This window comes from Calidris pugnax, unplaced genomic scaffold (genome assembly GCF_001431845.1).
Source record: "Calidris pugnax isolate Ruff unplaced genomic scaffold, ASM143184v1 scaffold211, whole genome shotgun sequence".
Taxonomy (NCBI): Eukaryota; Metazoa; Chordata; class Aves; order Charadriiformes; family Scolopacidae; genus Calidris; species Calidris pugnax.
This window is the reverse complement of record NW_015091083.1, coordinates 2,294,519-2,311,619: the sequence shown is the minus strand read 5'-3', so window position 1 is coordinate 2,311,619 and position 17,101 is coordinate 2,294,519. Positions and strand designations below refer to the sequence as shown.

The window sequence follows — 17,101 nt, the reverse complement described above, 5'->3', positions numbered from 1 at the left end:
AGATAAGTCCACGTCCTTCCATGATAGTTCTATGCTAAGGGCATTATCATCTTGCTGGCCAAGAGGGAAAGGAGTGTCATGGAGGGAGTGGAACGGAAACAGCACCCTGAGCATGGACCTCATTGTGGAGGGGTAAGTGTAGTCACGGATACCATCACTTTCAACACCAGTGGATGGTCTTAACAAGGCAATGGTCTCCCTTGTTGCTGTAGTGGCAGCTGCAAATCACCTCCTTGGGTTGGTTCTTCTTCAGTAAGCTTTCCAAATGCATTTTCTCTGTTATGTGGTATGTGACTACATGCTCAAAGATTCCATAATGAAACTCATCAACATATTCATTTAACTTTTTCTTCTTTTAGATATAGCTTTTTTCAAGGAAGTTTTTTCCTGAAGGACTCTGATATTGTCTCTGAACTGATGACTTAATCCTAAGGACCTTGTTTCTTTCTGTATTCTTTACTGCTTAAAGTCCTGTTTATGCACAAAATCCTGTTTTTCTGAGCAGAAAAAATGCAAGCATTTTCTTACATTTTTTGAACTTCAGCTTTCAGGGGGCAGGTGCTTCTAGTTCCTAAGCACCTCTGCTCCACCTCCTCATGTCTGCTTGCTTTCTCCCCTGGCTCTCCACCTCCTAAAGTCAGTTACCTTTCTGAACAATCTCCTACTTCCTGCATGTCAACTTCCCCTAACCTGCAGGTTAGTCCTCTCTGCACTCTCTGATTCAACAGATTGCCTGTGGTAGTAACTTGGATTCTTCCTCTTTATCTTGCTTCATGCTTCAAAAAGATTCATTAATTCTGTGTCCTGAAAGGAGGGTGGCTGGCATGCCCAACATCTTTAGGCTGATGATGCAACGTCTTCTAGCATAAGAATATTGTCTAGGTTTTCTAAGTTTCCCACTTTTTGTCTGCAGTTATTACAAACATTAGAGCTACAATGTCTCTCACTAAAAATCAAATTTATTGATAAAAGTACAAACAAAAAATGAAACATTGCACATGCATGCATTTAAATCTCTGCAAAAGAGAAATCACTTGGAAGAACTTTTCAAATTCCTATCACAATTTTCAGTGGTTTCACTGGCCAAGATAGATCTCCTAATGGCCTAGGAAATTAAAAAAGATGTAAGGTAACCTCAGGTGCGATGGTTAGGGATATAGATAAAAATAATGAAAAGTTGGGTGATGTTAAGTCATTTAATGAAGACTGAAAGACACTATTTTGACCACATAATCTGTCTATTTTGTGACACAGACCATTGAACCTTACCCAGCAACTGACATTTCAAGCGCACAGTTTTTTTCTTGCAGTATACTTCAAAGAAGAAGTACTGTTCAGATATAAGGCCCTAAAGTAAAGTAACATCTACCATGTACTTTATTATGTTTTTCAGATGGTTAGTCAGAAGAACTACTAAAGTCTGTGCTTTATTTTTATTTTTAATTTGTCTTCTAAAGACTGAATTTCATTGCATTGTCTCTTGCTAGCTTTAGTGACCATCTCCAGCTAAAAACTTTGCCATAAGGATGTTTATAGATCACAGGCAAATACACTTTGAACCTTTTCTTAAGTAGATTTTTTGAACAGAGCATTATCTTGCTCTGAGACCAATTTTCGTGGCTTGGAATTACTCTTTGGAGATTTCCTGATCTCCTTGCAATATCGCTTTTTGAAGTGTTGACAGCAGAAACGTATTTCAGTAATTATTTTACTAATGCAATATACAGTGGTAAGAACAATTTCCTGTGTCTACTCAGTGTTCTCATGTTTATGCTTGTCCTTTCAGCAGCTGTGTGTCAGGAAAAGTTTGTGTTCTAGTGATTATCTTCAGTGACTCCGAAGTTCTTGTTGTGACCAATATTTTTTACTCTTGATGTATGACTATGCATTTGTCTGGCTTGAAATAGCTTTTTGAATGTGCCCACTATACCTAGAAAATTATTTTTATATGAGTTCTGATCACTTTTTAGTTCTTAACTCCACCAGCTTGTGATCCTCTGCATTTTATCCCAAATGTGGAAAACAGTGGACCAAAACCAGATCTTCAGGGTCCTGTAGACACTCACAGCTTGATTCTACATTTACAATTCTCACTTGAGATTTCTGGTCTCCTAGCTTTAGCATCTTTTATTTAAACAGTATTGAATTTGTTTGGTCTTAATTCTTTTTCATGCTGTGATTTCTTCTGATATTATTGATACAAATGAGAGTGGCCTCAGTCCTGCATTCTTTGTGGACGTGAGTCAGGATAAAAAATCACTATGTCTTCTGATAAGTATTAGCCTCCCTGGTGAGATGTGGTGGTGTGCTGCAGTTTGATGTCTAGGTTTTCTCTCTGACTATATTAATATGCTGCCCTGTTTTTTGTATGCATGGCTTTTCAATTATTTATTTATTTTTCTATAATTTATGGACAATGAATTAAAAATGTCATTCATTGTTCTGTGATGTGGCTAAATTCTAAAGAATCCATGAATATTACTGCTAGCTTTTACAGATAATAAAACAGAAAGCCAGTAATTTGCATGCTAAACACAATTAGTTCATTTATTTTTTTTGACATTGTAAATGATATCTACCCAGTCACCAGGCATCCTGCCATCCATTAAAAATACAATCTGTACCAATATAAACAAAGTATCAGCACATCACATCCCACAAAAGGCAGCCAGTCAGCCAGAAATATAAAAAACACTTTCTCCACCCTTCCAATCCCCAAATGAAACCCCATTGCCCCAGCCACCTCACCTCTGTCAAAATGTCAAGTAAACAGAACATCACACCCCAGGGTTGCTAGACCAAACCACCACAGCCATAAATTTTTAAGGCAGACACACTGAGCTAAGAGAGGGTTGTGGTTAATTTTGGAGTATTTGAGCTCCAGCTCTTGCAGAAAAGGCTTCCTGACAAATGTATATGGAGATGTTACCTACCTATTCTCTCATTCAGTCAGTTAACCATAGAACTTTAAAATTCATGACTTGGAGACATGAGGCTTTGTCTTTGTTCTAGGTGATATTTCTTAGGAAATATCACCTAGGAGGAGGCAGAGAGCAGTGGTCTGGATGGGCTGTGTGGTTGCTCTCAGTATTCAGCTGGGAAGTAACAAAGGGAATCATTCCCACTCCAGGTACAATTTTAATTTCTGTCTGGACTTCTGCCTTTGGAGGCAGCTGTAGGAGTAGTAAAATGAACACAACAACTGGAAGGATGGATGTGAGAATATAGGTGACTGGTAATTTGATAGCACACAGCAGCGTAATCAAGAGCCAAAACATTCAGGATCAGTGTTGGCCAAGCACTCCTTGGCAAGAGAAGTTTTGAACAAGGATCTGTCCTGCCCTGCCTTGGTTTTCTAGTGTGGTTTAAATGAAGAGCTGCTGTCTTGAAATCAGGAACCTCTAAGGGGTCACTGGGGTCTTGAAATCAGGAACCTCTAAGGGGTCACCCAGACACTGGTCACTTGGGAAAATTTGAACTTATTCAAAATGATTAGGTATGATGATCTTTAACATCCTTCTGTTTTCATAGGTAATTTCACAGCAACAGTCCCGGTCCTGTCTTAAGGGTAAGAAGAGGTGTGGTGGCTTGATAACTCTTCCAATTTGCCACTGACTGTGTCAGTAGTTGTCTCTCTGTTTCAGTAACTACTGAAAACTTTGAGGTTCAGTGCCCCATTAGGGTAGGACAGTAATGTTGTGAGTCGCATAGAGTTTAACTGAAAGAGCCTGGTAGAACATAACGCTTTCAGAATGATGGTTAATCTTTTACTTTAGATCGCGCTAGCCAATGTAGAGGCTGTGCAAAATTTCTGAAAAAGTCACATCTTTAAGTGTTCACATAGTAAGGGCAGGTTGTATTGGGTTACATGAAGGACTACAAGTCAGAAACCTCTGTGACCTGTTCTTGCTTCTGTCTTGTTGAGTGGTCTCAGGCTAGTGCTTTAATTTCTTAGTTTTGAATTTCCTACTCAAAATCCAGGGGCACTGATATTTGTCACCAAGTGGGGTTCGTAGTACAGTTTGATTTGTATTAGTATTGGAAGGCTTCAAATAAAAATGGACTAATTTTGTGAACTGGCTCTGCATGTAAGAGGACAGGCCCTGCCCTCATCAGCTGGTGAGGGAACCTACTAGGGAAGGTGCGCTGCTGGACTTTTTTTTCTAACAGAGAAGGACTTGTGGGTAATGTGATTGTTGGAGTCTGTCTTGAGCATAGTGACCACAAAATGATAGTTTTCAATTCTTGGAGAAGTAAGAACGGGAGTCAGCAGAAGTGCCACCTTGGGCTCCCTTAGGGCAGACTTTCCCCTGTTTAGAAGACTTGTTGACAGAGTCCCTTGGGAGACAGTCCTGAAGGGCAAAGGACTCCAGGAGGGCTAGACATTCTTCAAGAAGGAAATCCTATAGGCGCAGGAGCTGGCCATCCCCACATCCCGTAAGATGAGCTGGCAGTGAAGACTGGCCTGGCTGAACAGAAAGCTTTGGCTGGAACTCAGAGGAAAAAAGAGAGCATATGACCATTGGAAGAAGGGGCAGGCAACTCAGGGGGACTACAAGGAGGAAATTTAGAAGGGCCAAAGCCCAACTAGAACTTTTTGTCTGGCTACTGCTGTAAATGACAACAAAAAATCTTTCTATAAATACTTTAGCAACAAAAAGAGAGCTAAGGAGAATCTCCATCCTTTATTGGATGCAGGAGGAAACTTAGTGAGCATGGATGAGGAAAAGGCTGAAGTACTTAAGTACCTCAAGTTGTACTGAGGAGGTTTAAATTAGGAAAAATTTCTTCACTGACAAAGTTATCAACCATTGGAACAGGCTGCCCAGGGAAGTGGTTGAGTCACCATCCCTGGAGGCATTTAAAAGACGTGTAGATGTAGTGCTGAGGGACATGGCTTAGTGGTAAATTGGCAGTGCTAGGTTAATGGTTAGACTTGATGATCTTAAAGGTCTCTTCCAACTTAACGATTCTATGTTTCTGTGACTTTGTTTTGGGGCACAGACAAGTCATTGTGGTATTTCTTTCCATGGTGAAGACTGCAATACAAGTTATGCTGTGTCAGAGGCACTCTTCCAGGCTCCAGAGAACATTTTGGGGACTTCTCAGACACATGCACTATCGTTCTATTGAGTAGTCCTTAAAATTTTTGATTCTCTGAATTTGTCTTACCTGCTTTGAACGTACAAGACTATCAACGATTTAGTATCATGTATATTTAACATCGCAGTTTTACTCCAGTATTGTGTATGACCTATTACAAGGGCAGAGGTGGTATGAATGAGCTTTGAAGTGATATTCCCAGGGCATGAACACATCTAAGATTTGTTCAGAAATGAGCTGTGCAACCAGAATAAGAAATCATTTACACATTATTGACTAGCCGTCAGGTTGTTTCCACTTGCAATTTTCCATTCAACCAAGAATGCCTTGGAAATGTTTTGATAGAGTTTCTCTGCTGGCACTTACGTCTAGTGAATCCATTGTAGGTAATCTCTTGGAGTTTTATGGCTAGTTTTTTCCCCGGTGCAAAGAAGCTGAGGTTCTTTTTTTTTTCCCTTTCCCTGTTAAATGTCTAGTTTTGACTTTATCGACCACAGCAGTTCTCGCTGTATGCTGCACTGTGTAAATGGGCTGGGCAAGGCACCTTCTGTCTTCCCAGCTCTGATGTTCTTCAAGAGGATACCTAATGGTTAGCCAACTCTTGCACCGATGTTTTCCTCAGTGCAGAAATATCAGCTTTCACTTAGTGAGCCCATGGAGTGCAAATAACCCCTGGCAAACAGGCTGGGATTATACTACCTGTTTGAATGGAGAAGGCTGCTTACCAAAAATCATTGATTTGATTGCGTTGGCCGGGCCTGTCAGTGTTTAATGGCACATCATGGTAACGGGCAATCTAAGAGAAAGCCAGACCCATGTAATATAGAGCTGGGGACACTCAGGTCCAAGCAAAAAGATTTTATGCTACCAGTAATGCTGCTTATACTTGTCGGTTGCATAAAACTTCATTCATTAATTCAGTGAGGTATGACTCAGTATTAAAACATGGTGTTCTGTGTAGTTAACACAGGTTTTCAGGGACAGCAGAAACTCCACAGGTAGCCTCTCTTGTAAAAAATGTTGTGTTCAGATGCAAATATGTCTCCAATACCACCACAAAAGGTGAAGGTTGGGAGTAAGCAAAGAAAGCTGCTTGGTAGATAGCAAAGAGGAGTGATGTCTTACTTTTCCTGAGTGATTGTACTTCTGTTGCTTGTACAACTGCTACAAAGATGACTCAGGAACAAAACTGATCCTGCAGCCACCCGTTGCTTTTGGTGATGGGCACATGTGCAAGAAAGATGCACCACAGCATCTGTAGTCTTCAGAGTTGTTACCATACATGGTGGTAAGATCCTGTCCCTCATTTTGTCTCTACTGGTCTTCACCTATTAATACTACTGGAAGCAGGGAGCATGGAAAATGAAAATCTCCTTTTTAAGCTCAGGGTAGGCTAGAAACAGCAGGGTTGGCCAGTCCCACTCCTAAAACAATAAGCAAACATGACAAATAGAAGGCTTTTTCATTTAGAAAACATTAATGTCATCCTTATTAAATTTATGGTTAGATAAAATCTGTGTTCAAATACTGCCAATTATATGTGATACCCTGTGTGAAGGAAGGATCCAGAATTTTTAGCCCAACCACAGAAGCAACAGATGAACTGAACAACCCATCCATGTACCTATATTGTCTAGACTTCTTATCTTACTCCTTTCCCACTTCCCCCACCGCTTTGCCAACCTTTTCTCTAGCCAATAAATATGTGGGAACTGATTTCTGACAGAGTTAATTACCTCTAGTTGTGCCATTCTTGTTATCTTAGCAGCTTTGACTCACCATAAATTGCCCTTGTACAGATGTTGGCAAGATAAGAACTCTAGACTCTCTTCATATATATATAATATGTATGTATTTATTTACATACCCGAACATGTTAAATGTGCTGCTGTGCAAGGCTGGATCAGTTATTTCATGACTGCTGGGATTTTCCAGCTGACTGGCTGTGCTAGGTGCCTCAGAGGCAGATACTGAGACAGAATTCCTGCCTTTGCTGCTGCTCCAGCCCAGTGCATTTGTGAGATACTTTCAGTCATGACCCACCGAAGTCTGGGTTAATAAGAATCAGGGAGGGATCAAGGGAGTAGCATTGCTCGGATGACATAGTACTTCAGCAAAGGCCAGTGCACAGTATGCTAGAATAAAAAATAGTTTAGGTATTAATAAATAAAACATAGAAATCTGAGTTGGCTGAAAAAACGACACAATTTATCTTTTGATATTTCCATTTCTGACATCTAGAGGCAAACCCGACGCCAGAAACATCAGGGAAGAGATTGAGCAAGGAGGGATTCAAATTGAACTTATGACTCTGAAAGGCATTTTTAATCATTTAGGTTCCAGTGTCCTGGCTTATATAAATGTAGGAATGCTATTCACCTCCTATGCAAAAGAAAAAGAAAAAAAACCTTACAACAAAAGCACCCTAAGGGCTGTAATAAAAAGCCAAATACATTAAAAACAATAAGGATGCTAAAAAAAATTAAAATGAAAAAAGTTTTATTGTCAGGAAATTGATTCTAGGGAAGTATACATTTTTTTTGGTCAGGTAAAGGTTGATTTTGGTTGAACCTTCTGTTGAAAAAATTACAGTGAGATAATCTGCACTGGTGGGGGTAGGAAGTAGGGTTTTTTAATATGTCTGAGTTGTGTTTGTACATCTCTTGAACTCCTGTTCATCTCTCCCTCTGCAGTGGGGTTATAGAGCCCTTCCAGCAGCCATAGGGTTGTATACTGCTCAGTAGCATGGAAATCCCAGTTAAGTGACAAAGCAAATGGGGAAGTAATAAACAATTCGAGGTCATGCAACCCCTTTCTTGAGCAGCTCTGAGAAACACTGGGTCATCTGCAAAAGGAAGAGATGTGATGAGCATCCTCAGTTCTCTCTGCCCTCAGTGAGAACTTATGACTTTAAGTTCTTATGACTTTTACTTCAGGTTATGGTTGTTCTCTGTACCCCCACACCCCTCACACGAACCTGGTGCACACATTGTGAGCACAGGTCCCTGTACAGTGTGAACAATGTCATTGTTGCCATTTCTAATATCTTCTTGCTGTATTTCTCTGTTTCAGATGTGGATGAATGCGCTTCAGATTCTCACCAGTGTAACCCCACCCAGATCTGCATAAATACTGAGGGGGGCTATACCTGTTCCTGCACTGAAGGCTACTGGCTGTTAGAAGGCCAGTGTTTAGGTAAAATCCTCGGGCGATGGGAGATTTTTGCATCTGTGCATGTGTACCTGTGAATAGCTGAAATAATGTCACTGAGCATCTCTCTCAAGTACACAGTTAAACCTTCAGCTACGTGGAAACTGATGTCTTTCATCTTTGTAAGTGCCAACAGCATGCTTGGCAGAGAGACTCCCTCATGGAATTAAGTGTAGATTTAAATGCCATATGACTAGCATCCATGTTACACGTGGGATTTTGATATTCCCAATCTGAAGGATTCCTTTTCACATAAGATCAATCGCAGTCATGTATAGAAAAAGATCTGTTTCCAAACAGATCCTGTCCTTTCCAGTGGCAGTCTGGACACAAAGGGATAAGTATTTGACACCAAGAAACAGGCCAGTCAATCCCTAGATTCAACCAACCCTTTTGCTTGGGAGTGAGAAAAAAAATACATCTGAACTGGGTGCCATATTGGTAGCTTCCGCGCAGTTTTATTTTTATTTTATTATTCTCCTTGAAGAAGTGCCCTGTTCATCCTTTGAAAAAAAAAATCCCTCAACAAAGAGCATGGGAAAACCTTCCAGCTCCCCTCTCCTCCAGCTCATTCCTCTCACTTGACGTGCACATGGGATGAAGAAGCAGATATTAATTTTAGGTACACAAATAGGACCTAGGAGATAGGATACAACTTTATTTTTTTAAAAAGTTTGCTTATTATTATTTTTTCCCCTCGGCACAGGCTGTTTGCCTGCCAGCTCTGTGGAGCTGGACTGTCCTGTCACAACACCTCCGCTGGAAGGAGAATGGGCTTTCCCTGCCCATTCATCCCGGGAGCCTCTCCAGTTATTTTCCAGCTTTCTCCTCCCAAGTACCAATTCCAGTGAAGGATTGACTCACGGCTGCTTTCCTAACTTCTGCAAACAGCTGCTGTATAACTCAGCAGGCAGAGACAGAGCTGAGCATCCTTCAGGCGGGGTCTGCGGAGCCATAGCTGCTTTGGAGAGTCACTGTCTTGTCTGGGATACAAAGTCTCCAAAGCCCTTGCTCCATAATCTCTAATAAGTTGTCTTTTCTTGGGGAAAAAAAGCTTGTGCTGGGGGTTGTACAGGCATACGTGATGGGGTGAGGATGATGGAGAGCAGGGAGGGGATTCTGCTCTACATCATCTGTTGTATTACCCATTTACTTCTCCCAGTTACAGCCTGAACTAAAGGGTTGTGTGCAGCATTCAGGATTTGGAGATGGATCTAAAGTGCTTTACTGCTTGATGGATATACCAGAGAACTGAAGTGGCTGCATTGCTGAACTGATTTGAGTATCTGCTTATGCCATTTAAAATAGGCAATAACATCCCAGTGTTGCTCACTTTAATAAGCATGAGGTGGATTATTACAAGGCAATGCAAAGAGCTAAAATCAAATTGCATTTAGAGTCACTATATTTTTCCCTAAGTGTCAAAAAAGTCTCAGTTTTCCATATTTTCCGCTGGCTTTGGAGAAGTGATTTTTGCTGGCATAAAGCCGTAAAAGACCATTTAATGTAATCAGAGGGCTGGGTTGGGTTTTGAGAGACAGGCTTTTTTGGTGCACAGTTAGTAAACCACAGTTATAAAAAACTATGCTTCTCCCTGTTGTAATTATCCCAGAAAAGTTTATACAGGAGGAGCCAGCAGAGCAGCGTCTAAATGACCAACTCACAAGAAGCTCTGTAAAAGTCCTTATCCTCAAAATATAGCACTCTTGAGATAACAGTCCTGCAAAAGCCAAAGCATATATTTAAAGTAATGTTTCATGTCAGCAAAATGAGATATTAATTTACTTAAACCAATGTAATTTTTTCTAGGACTAGGGCCAAGCCTGCTGCTGGTGTACATACCATAGTCAACCCTTGCCTTGGGATTATCTTCCTATTTAGAATGCAGTGGGAAATAAAAGCTAGTAAGGGTAAAACTGAGTGTCAGTGTCCTTGCTATTTTACACAGACTATTCGCAATACTTTTGACATTTTCAGAATGGTTTCCTGAGACTTTCTATGGCAAAACTGCCCCAATGAGGCTAACAACGTAAACTTGAATTGCAGGATGTAGCTACTTATGCAACTGATTCACAACATTGTTATTTTTATGGCATTACCACATCATGTAAATGTTTGAGTTCTTAATGAATTCAGTTTCCCAACATATTCTCAATATTTAACACTAAAACAAGCAGCAGCCAATATATCTAAAAAATAACGAACTGGTGGAATTAATGCAGGTATATATGTATATGTGTGAATCATAGGAGAATACAGTCATTTTGATTTTCACGTGCATTGGAACCTGTGGTGGGGCAAATTTCACCCAAACCTGTACCTTCCTGCTTTGCTCCTTCTGGCAAACTGACTGCGGATAATAGACTTGCTTTTCTACTGCATGAACGTAACTTCAAAGCTCTGAGAGTAGCCATTAAAAAAATCTCCATAAATCAAAAGCCAGTTAATACCAAAGGAAATGTAAAGCTTTGGAAAGGACAGCTACTCCAGGTGTTTCATTCCAGTTTTTACTCCAGGAGCTAAATTCTTCTAGCATGCCCATCTTACGGCATTTTCTTGTGCTAATAGCAGTCAGCTGTAAGTATTTCTAATGCTGCAATTCAGCCCAAACTGCTATTTTGGCAGTAAATTTACTGTTTGCATTTAAGAGTCTATAACCTTTCAGTTAAAAGTTTATATAAAATGTGAATGTGACTATTGGAAAAAAAATCTTTTAAGAATATCCTCTCTAAAAAAAAAAGGAGTATTTAGTAACCAGTACTTCTTGCTTTTCTAGTGAATAGCTTTGGTATACATGGAGGTAAAAGAGGTTTCTGTCTTGATTTTGCTTCAATGCTGGCTGTGCTTGTGTTGATGGTCTGTGCGAGCTATCAGGTATGCTTCTTGGTAACTGCTTAAAGGGACTGACTCTGGGCTTCCTGATGGCATTGCATTAAGTCGAAGATCACAGCAATGACAATCAGTCCATAGGACATACTGAAAGATGTCAGCTGTGGATAAAAACACATTACTGTGTCCTTTTGGGTTTAGATGTATTTTAACACTAACTCTGGGTCTGGACACCTGCCAGTGTGGCCGTTAGGCCTGTAACCAGTGTGCCATCATTGGTACCATTGACTCAACATATGTGTTGCTTTGTACCTGCACATGAAAATGCAGACCACTCTGCTTTCCACCTTTCCCATCTGCAGATATAGATGAATGTCGCTACGGCTACTGCCAGCAGCTGTGTGCCAACGTGCCCGGTTCCTACTCCTGTACGTGCAACCCAGGCTTTACCCTTAATGAAGATGGAAGATCATGCCAAGGTACCGTGTATGCTAAACCATATCTGAAATTTTTGGTCCCAAACTTGCCTTGTTTTTAGAACACAAGTAACTTTCCCAGCATTGCTTTTGAAAATGTTCATAGGTTTCTCAGCCTGAGATGTTTCTGTAGCTTCACAGTACCTCAGAGGGGTACAGGTGCAACATCAGGAGAAATATGCACAAAGGCCCAAGCCCCCTAAAATACAGGTTTACTCAATGCACTTAAATTACAGAGAGTTTAGGTACTGAAGTTACTTTAAAAATCTGAGGCTGTGTGACCCACCTGAGGCAGAAAAACTGTCAGATCAGCAAACTAAATCTGAGTTTCCCAAGCCCCAGACTCAGGTCCTGAGCATTACACCACCTTTTGCTGTGATGTGCTACCTGAATCAAGTCAACACAACCTCTTCATAAAGTCTCTCCCCACCTAAGCAGGGAGCATATTCCTACATGCTACAGGAAATGGTCTGTACTAGTGATGTGAGAATTTTCCAGAAGCTGCTAATGTGCTACAAGGAAAAAAAAAATACTGTTTTTTGCCACAGCCCTAGGTTTCCATAAGGACCATTCCTCATTGTATTATCTTCCTCAGGTACATCCTGCTGCATTTTGTCTCAGGTCTGTTACGACAAAATCAGTTTAGTGGTTTTAAAATTGCAGGATAAAACCAGAAGCATTTGTAATAAATACTTCATCCCCATCTTCCGTGTTAGTATTTTGATTGAAGACATTCCCAAAATGCTTCATTTCCATGCATGTTGTGTTTCCAACATACTATTCCCAGGCAGCAGCCTGAATCTCAAGAAGCAATACTGACTTGGTTATATTTTTTCGGAACAAGTCATTCTGACTGTACAGGTAATCTCTTTGAAATGCTTTATAGTAATAAATTGAAAATAGAGTTTGGGGAGAAGTCACTGATGCATTGGGCATTGGTTTCCTGCAGATGTGAACGAATGTACAACCGAAAACCCTTGCACTCAGACCTGTGTCAACACCTACGGCTCTTTTCTCTGCCGCTGTGAACCTGGCTACGAACTGGAAGCTGATGGAGTTAACTGCAGTGGTAACTCTCTTATCTATTGTTTTGCTTTTTAAAATTCTTTAAAGTTTTCTTCTTGTATTGTTTTTGTACATGCTTTTTAAAACGTCTTTTGCCTTGGTCCATGGTTAGCAGCAGGATAGCTGCGACTCGTATGATCTTCTTTCCAGTTAAAGCAGACAGCAGATACCCGGAAAAGCACAATGGAGGAGGGCTGCAAAAAGTTTTAAAGAAATAAACTGAATATTAAAAAGCTCCAAAATAACAGCAAAACATAAGAAAATGCATTCTAAATACTGAACAGGAAGCTTTATTAGAGCAAATAAAGAAGGGACTGTCCTAGAACATTCTTCCATGATTAAAGAAACACTTTATATAAAGCACTTTTCCAGTTGTCTGATGAATGCATGTATTCCACTTGCTCTTACGACTCCACACTTCTGCCTGAAACCTTCCCCAGTTTCCCCTGTATTTCTCCTCTGGCTACACTTCAGAAACAATATATGGTTTCTTAGTACAGCTATTGCTAATCTGTTCAGCACATAGCAGAAGAAACTGTGCTTATGTCACTCTACATTTTCCTCTCTTGTTTTCGTTTTTATTTTATTGCTTTATTTTAATTGAAGGCAAAACTTATTTCTGTGCTTAATGTTCCCACAGCCTGATAAAATTAGAGAATCCAGCCAATATTTCTTGGAAGGAAAAACACACTGGAAAATACTTGTTTTTTAATTTACAGTAAACAGATGTAACATGCTGTTTCTGAGAGAGAAGGCATGTGATATGCAGTATGTGTATAGATTAGTGTTTCCAAAGCTGTTCTTCCCTGCAAACCTTCTTATTATAAGGGAAAGAACAAAGACTTAAATCTCTAAAGGGTCTTATGCATTTAACATTTAGAGCTGCAACACCTAACAAGTTTTCTGATTTCTAATGGCTTTTCTGCTTCTAAGTTGGACTCCTGCAGCTTTTTATGTGCTCCTGAGCTAGTTGGGGGCCTGAGACATTTAAGTTCATTGCAATGCCGCATAAACATGGTGACAGGAGAGGTGGTGCTTGAGCTTCATTCATGTTTGAGAGCTAAGCCAGAAAAAGGGACTTTCCACCACCCAGATTTGAAGCAGAAAACCTTTTCTTGACAATTCTGTGCAAGAAAATGCATGTTAAAGCAGGCCAATACCTGGACACATTCAAGTCTGGGTTGGCCAGAGCTCTGAGCAACCTGATCTAGTTGAAGATGTTCCTGCTCATTGCAGGCGGGTTGGACTAGATGTCCTTTAAAAGTCCCTTCCAACCCAAACTATTCCATGATTCTATGACACTCTTATGAGACACCCAGGATCCAGATGTACTTCAACAGGTGTTGGATTAGTCCATGGCCTGGAAGGCAGCTTACCTTGAAGATGGAAGGCATCCCTGCCCAATTGGCAGAAAGAGGCAGAGATTTCAACTTGACTTTCCCAACATCAGCATTATTTTCTAATCACAAGGTCTTGCATGTGTGTTAGATGTGCTCTGAAATGCCTGCCATCTTGTCCTCTGCACGTAATCAGCAGAATGCCAGAAATGTTTAGGAGCAGCAAAGATGTGTCTGTCTTGCGTGGCCTCAGCAGCAGGAATGTAGGACTTTCAGGGCTTTAAGTCCCTCCAGCACTTGGCAGCAGCTGAATGCAGGTTAGATGAAACTGATATGCTGGAGCACTGGGCTAGGACACCTCAAGGGGGTGGGTGATGTCTCGATCCATTTATGGAGTCAGCCCTCGGTCCATGCTTTGTCAGGAAGGTGTTTTTTTCAGTGAACTCACTGGGGCAAGTCACATAATAACAGGACTATGTAGGTATAGAGTTCCTTTCATCTCCCTTTTGATAATATGGTTGCAGCCATAAAGCCCCTTTAACATATTTGGACTTCAAATACTTTCCAGTCCATCTGCACAAAACACCAAAAGTGGATAAATGGACTGAGCCCAATTGAGAAGAAAGGGAAATTCAGTTTGAAGAGTAAAAGTGATTTGCCTGGGAGAGTCAACATGTCAGAGCTGGGAATAAGAACTTGGGAGTTCCTGGCTGGGGCTCTGGCCTTTGTTTCTTTCTTCCCCTGAACAGGCAAATAAGGAAATGATTAACTGCAGCCTCCCTCAGTCTAGCGCCTGAGCATGTGTTTTCCCCTCAGTCAGCCATGCCTCCATGGGCAGCTCTGAAGTTCGTCTTTCTTGCTTGAGCACAGCTCTGCAGAATACAATGACTGGTCAATTCATGAGTGCAAGGGGAAAAGAGCGCAATTTCTGCTTTCAATCAGATATTTGACAGATTGCTTAGCTTCCTGGGTATCATCTGGGAGATGGCTGGGCCTTCCAGTAGGTCTGACCCAAGCTGGGATGAGCTCTATAGTCTTGCTGGAATGCCTTGGAAGTAACTGGCTAGAGGCTAAGAAACATAAAACAGCCGGGGCTGGCTGCAGGAGTTCTGCTGTTCTGCTGGGACCCATGTGGCCCTGGGAAAGGGAAGTTTGCTCTCCAGAAAAGAGGGGAAAAAAAAGAAAAGAAAACCACCGCCAAGTCTCTCCTTTCAAATTACAGTTGCAGCTTTGTTGTTGGAGTAGCTCTATCTCTGACGTAAAACAGAACTGAAAACATGGCCAACTGGTGACAGGTATTTGAAAAGAAAAATAAATAAATAAAAGCCACACATTGTGTTCAGCAGCAGCATTGGTTTCCCTAGGAGAAAAATGTTTAATCAAGAACTTGTCGTATAGCATTTTGCCAGGTTGCTGCAGAGCTCTAGGGAGCTGGAGGGTGCCAACCTCCAGCTGGGGTGATGGGCACATAGTCTGGATGGCCATCTGCCTGTGGGACTGCTCTTTTGACTGTAAAGCCAAAGACACTAAACTTTGTTTTACCACTGCAGACATGGACGAATGCAGCTTCTCAGAGTTCCTCTGCCAGCACGAATGTGTGAATGGGCCTGGTTCTTACTACTGTATCTGTCCTTCGGGCTATAACTTGCTTGATGATAGCAGAAGCTGCCAAGGTAAGAACATTCCTGTGCTGATTAATACCCAAGGGGCCCAGAAAATAGGTCCTGTGTCTAGAAAGAGGTTTTCAAGAACTGAGATGCTTGGTCTTGGCACTGCACAGTGAAATACTCGTAGGGGCCAATTATGCAATTCTGGTAAGAATGTCATCACGTGAATAGTCCCACTGAGGTCAATTGGTGGAAGTAAGGTTTTACTGACTAGGAAACAGCTACACAGGAAAGCCCTCAGATGATCTCCTGTCTGCTGCATGTCTCTCTCTCTAGTTTTCCCATTCTCTAAGGTCAAAGAGCTTGAGCAGCCAATTTCTTTTCTATTTTTGCAGCACTTAGCATATGGGAGTGCTCCAATAAACAGGAATGAATTGAGCAAAAACTGATCTTAAAAGAGGGGTTACCAAAAGGCCACTTCTCATGATGCAAGAACGTGAATTTTGGGGCAATTCCTTAAGATGGAAACTGGTTTGTAAGAGTGGCATCTTGCAAATATTTCCCTGCTTTAGCCTTTCTCTTGTTTCTTGTGTTTTAGATATAAATGAATGTGAAATCAGAAACTTCACCTGTACTCCGCAGCAAACGTGTTTCAATATCCCAGGAGAATATAAATGTTTAGACCCAGTAAGATGCGAGGAACCTTATATCCAGATTAATGAGAAGTGAGTAACACACCCACAGCCACAAAAGCAAATTCTGTCTGTGTAAAGTGTATCTAGAGTGAACCAAATAAGCTGCATTTTTACAACATGGCCATGAAATGTGTCTAGAGAGCTATACGTATATTCTGTTGCTGCATTTACCATTGGCATCCTTTATAAAAAGAAAAAATTGCAGTTCCTTACCAGGTCACCAGGTGGGATATGATATCATACTCTCAGATGTGTGGGAAGTTAGACTGGAAAAACACTTATCAGTGAGCAGAGAAACCAGCAAGGTTTGTAATGTAATAAGTGACATTTATTTACATTACTAACTGACTTCATATATGCTTAAATGCAGCCTGTTTGTTAGTATGGGTATTTCCTGTAAATATTAACTAGATCATGTCTGGGAAGTACTTAAAAACATTAGATGATGGTTATAGCAGGATAGAAGTAATTTCCTACTGCTTAAAGGTTAAAAGTGCTGAAAAGCCCACAGACTGATTTGCCTTGCCTAGAAATTGTGTATGTCTGGACAGGGCTGTTAGCACCACTACTGTCTAAATTTGGAATTACTTGAGCAAGAAAAAAAAAAAAAATTCCCACATTTCTAAAAATTGCCTGCTTCTATTACATTTTTGTAGGTACTTGCCTGGGGCTCAAAGTATTTCAGCTCCAGACAGATCTATATATATTGCAGTCTATAGGATTTCATCCATAGTGTTCGCACTAAACCCAATTAATTGAGGTCAATTGGTAGCCTAATG

General features: G+C 40.8%; 1 protein-coding gene across 1 annotated transcript in view; it reads left to right on the top strand.

Moving 5' to 3' along the window:
• The window catches only part of FBLN5 (fibulin 5), a 45,774-nt gene that overhangs the window by 23,664 nt on the left and 5,009 nt on the right, over positions 1-17,101 (top strand). The window contains exons 5-9 of the mRNA XM_014957478.1: positions 8,176-8,298; positions 11,505-11,621; positions 12,568-12,687; positions 15,571-15,693; positions 16,226-16,352. Of these exons, the coding sequence (XP_014812964.1) occupies positions 8,176-8,298; positions 11,505-11,621; positions 12,568-12,687; positions 15,571-15,693; positions 16,226-16,352 (610 nt within the window). The remainder of the gene's footprint in view (positions 1-8,175; positions 8,299-11,504; positions 11,622-12,567; positions 12,688-15,570; positions 15,694-16,225; positions 16,353-17,101) is intronic.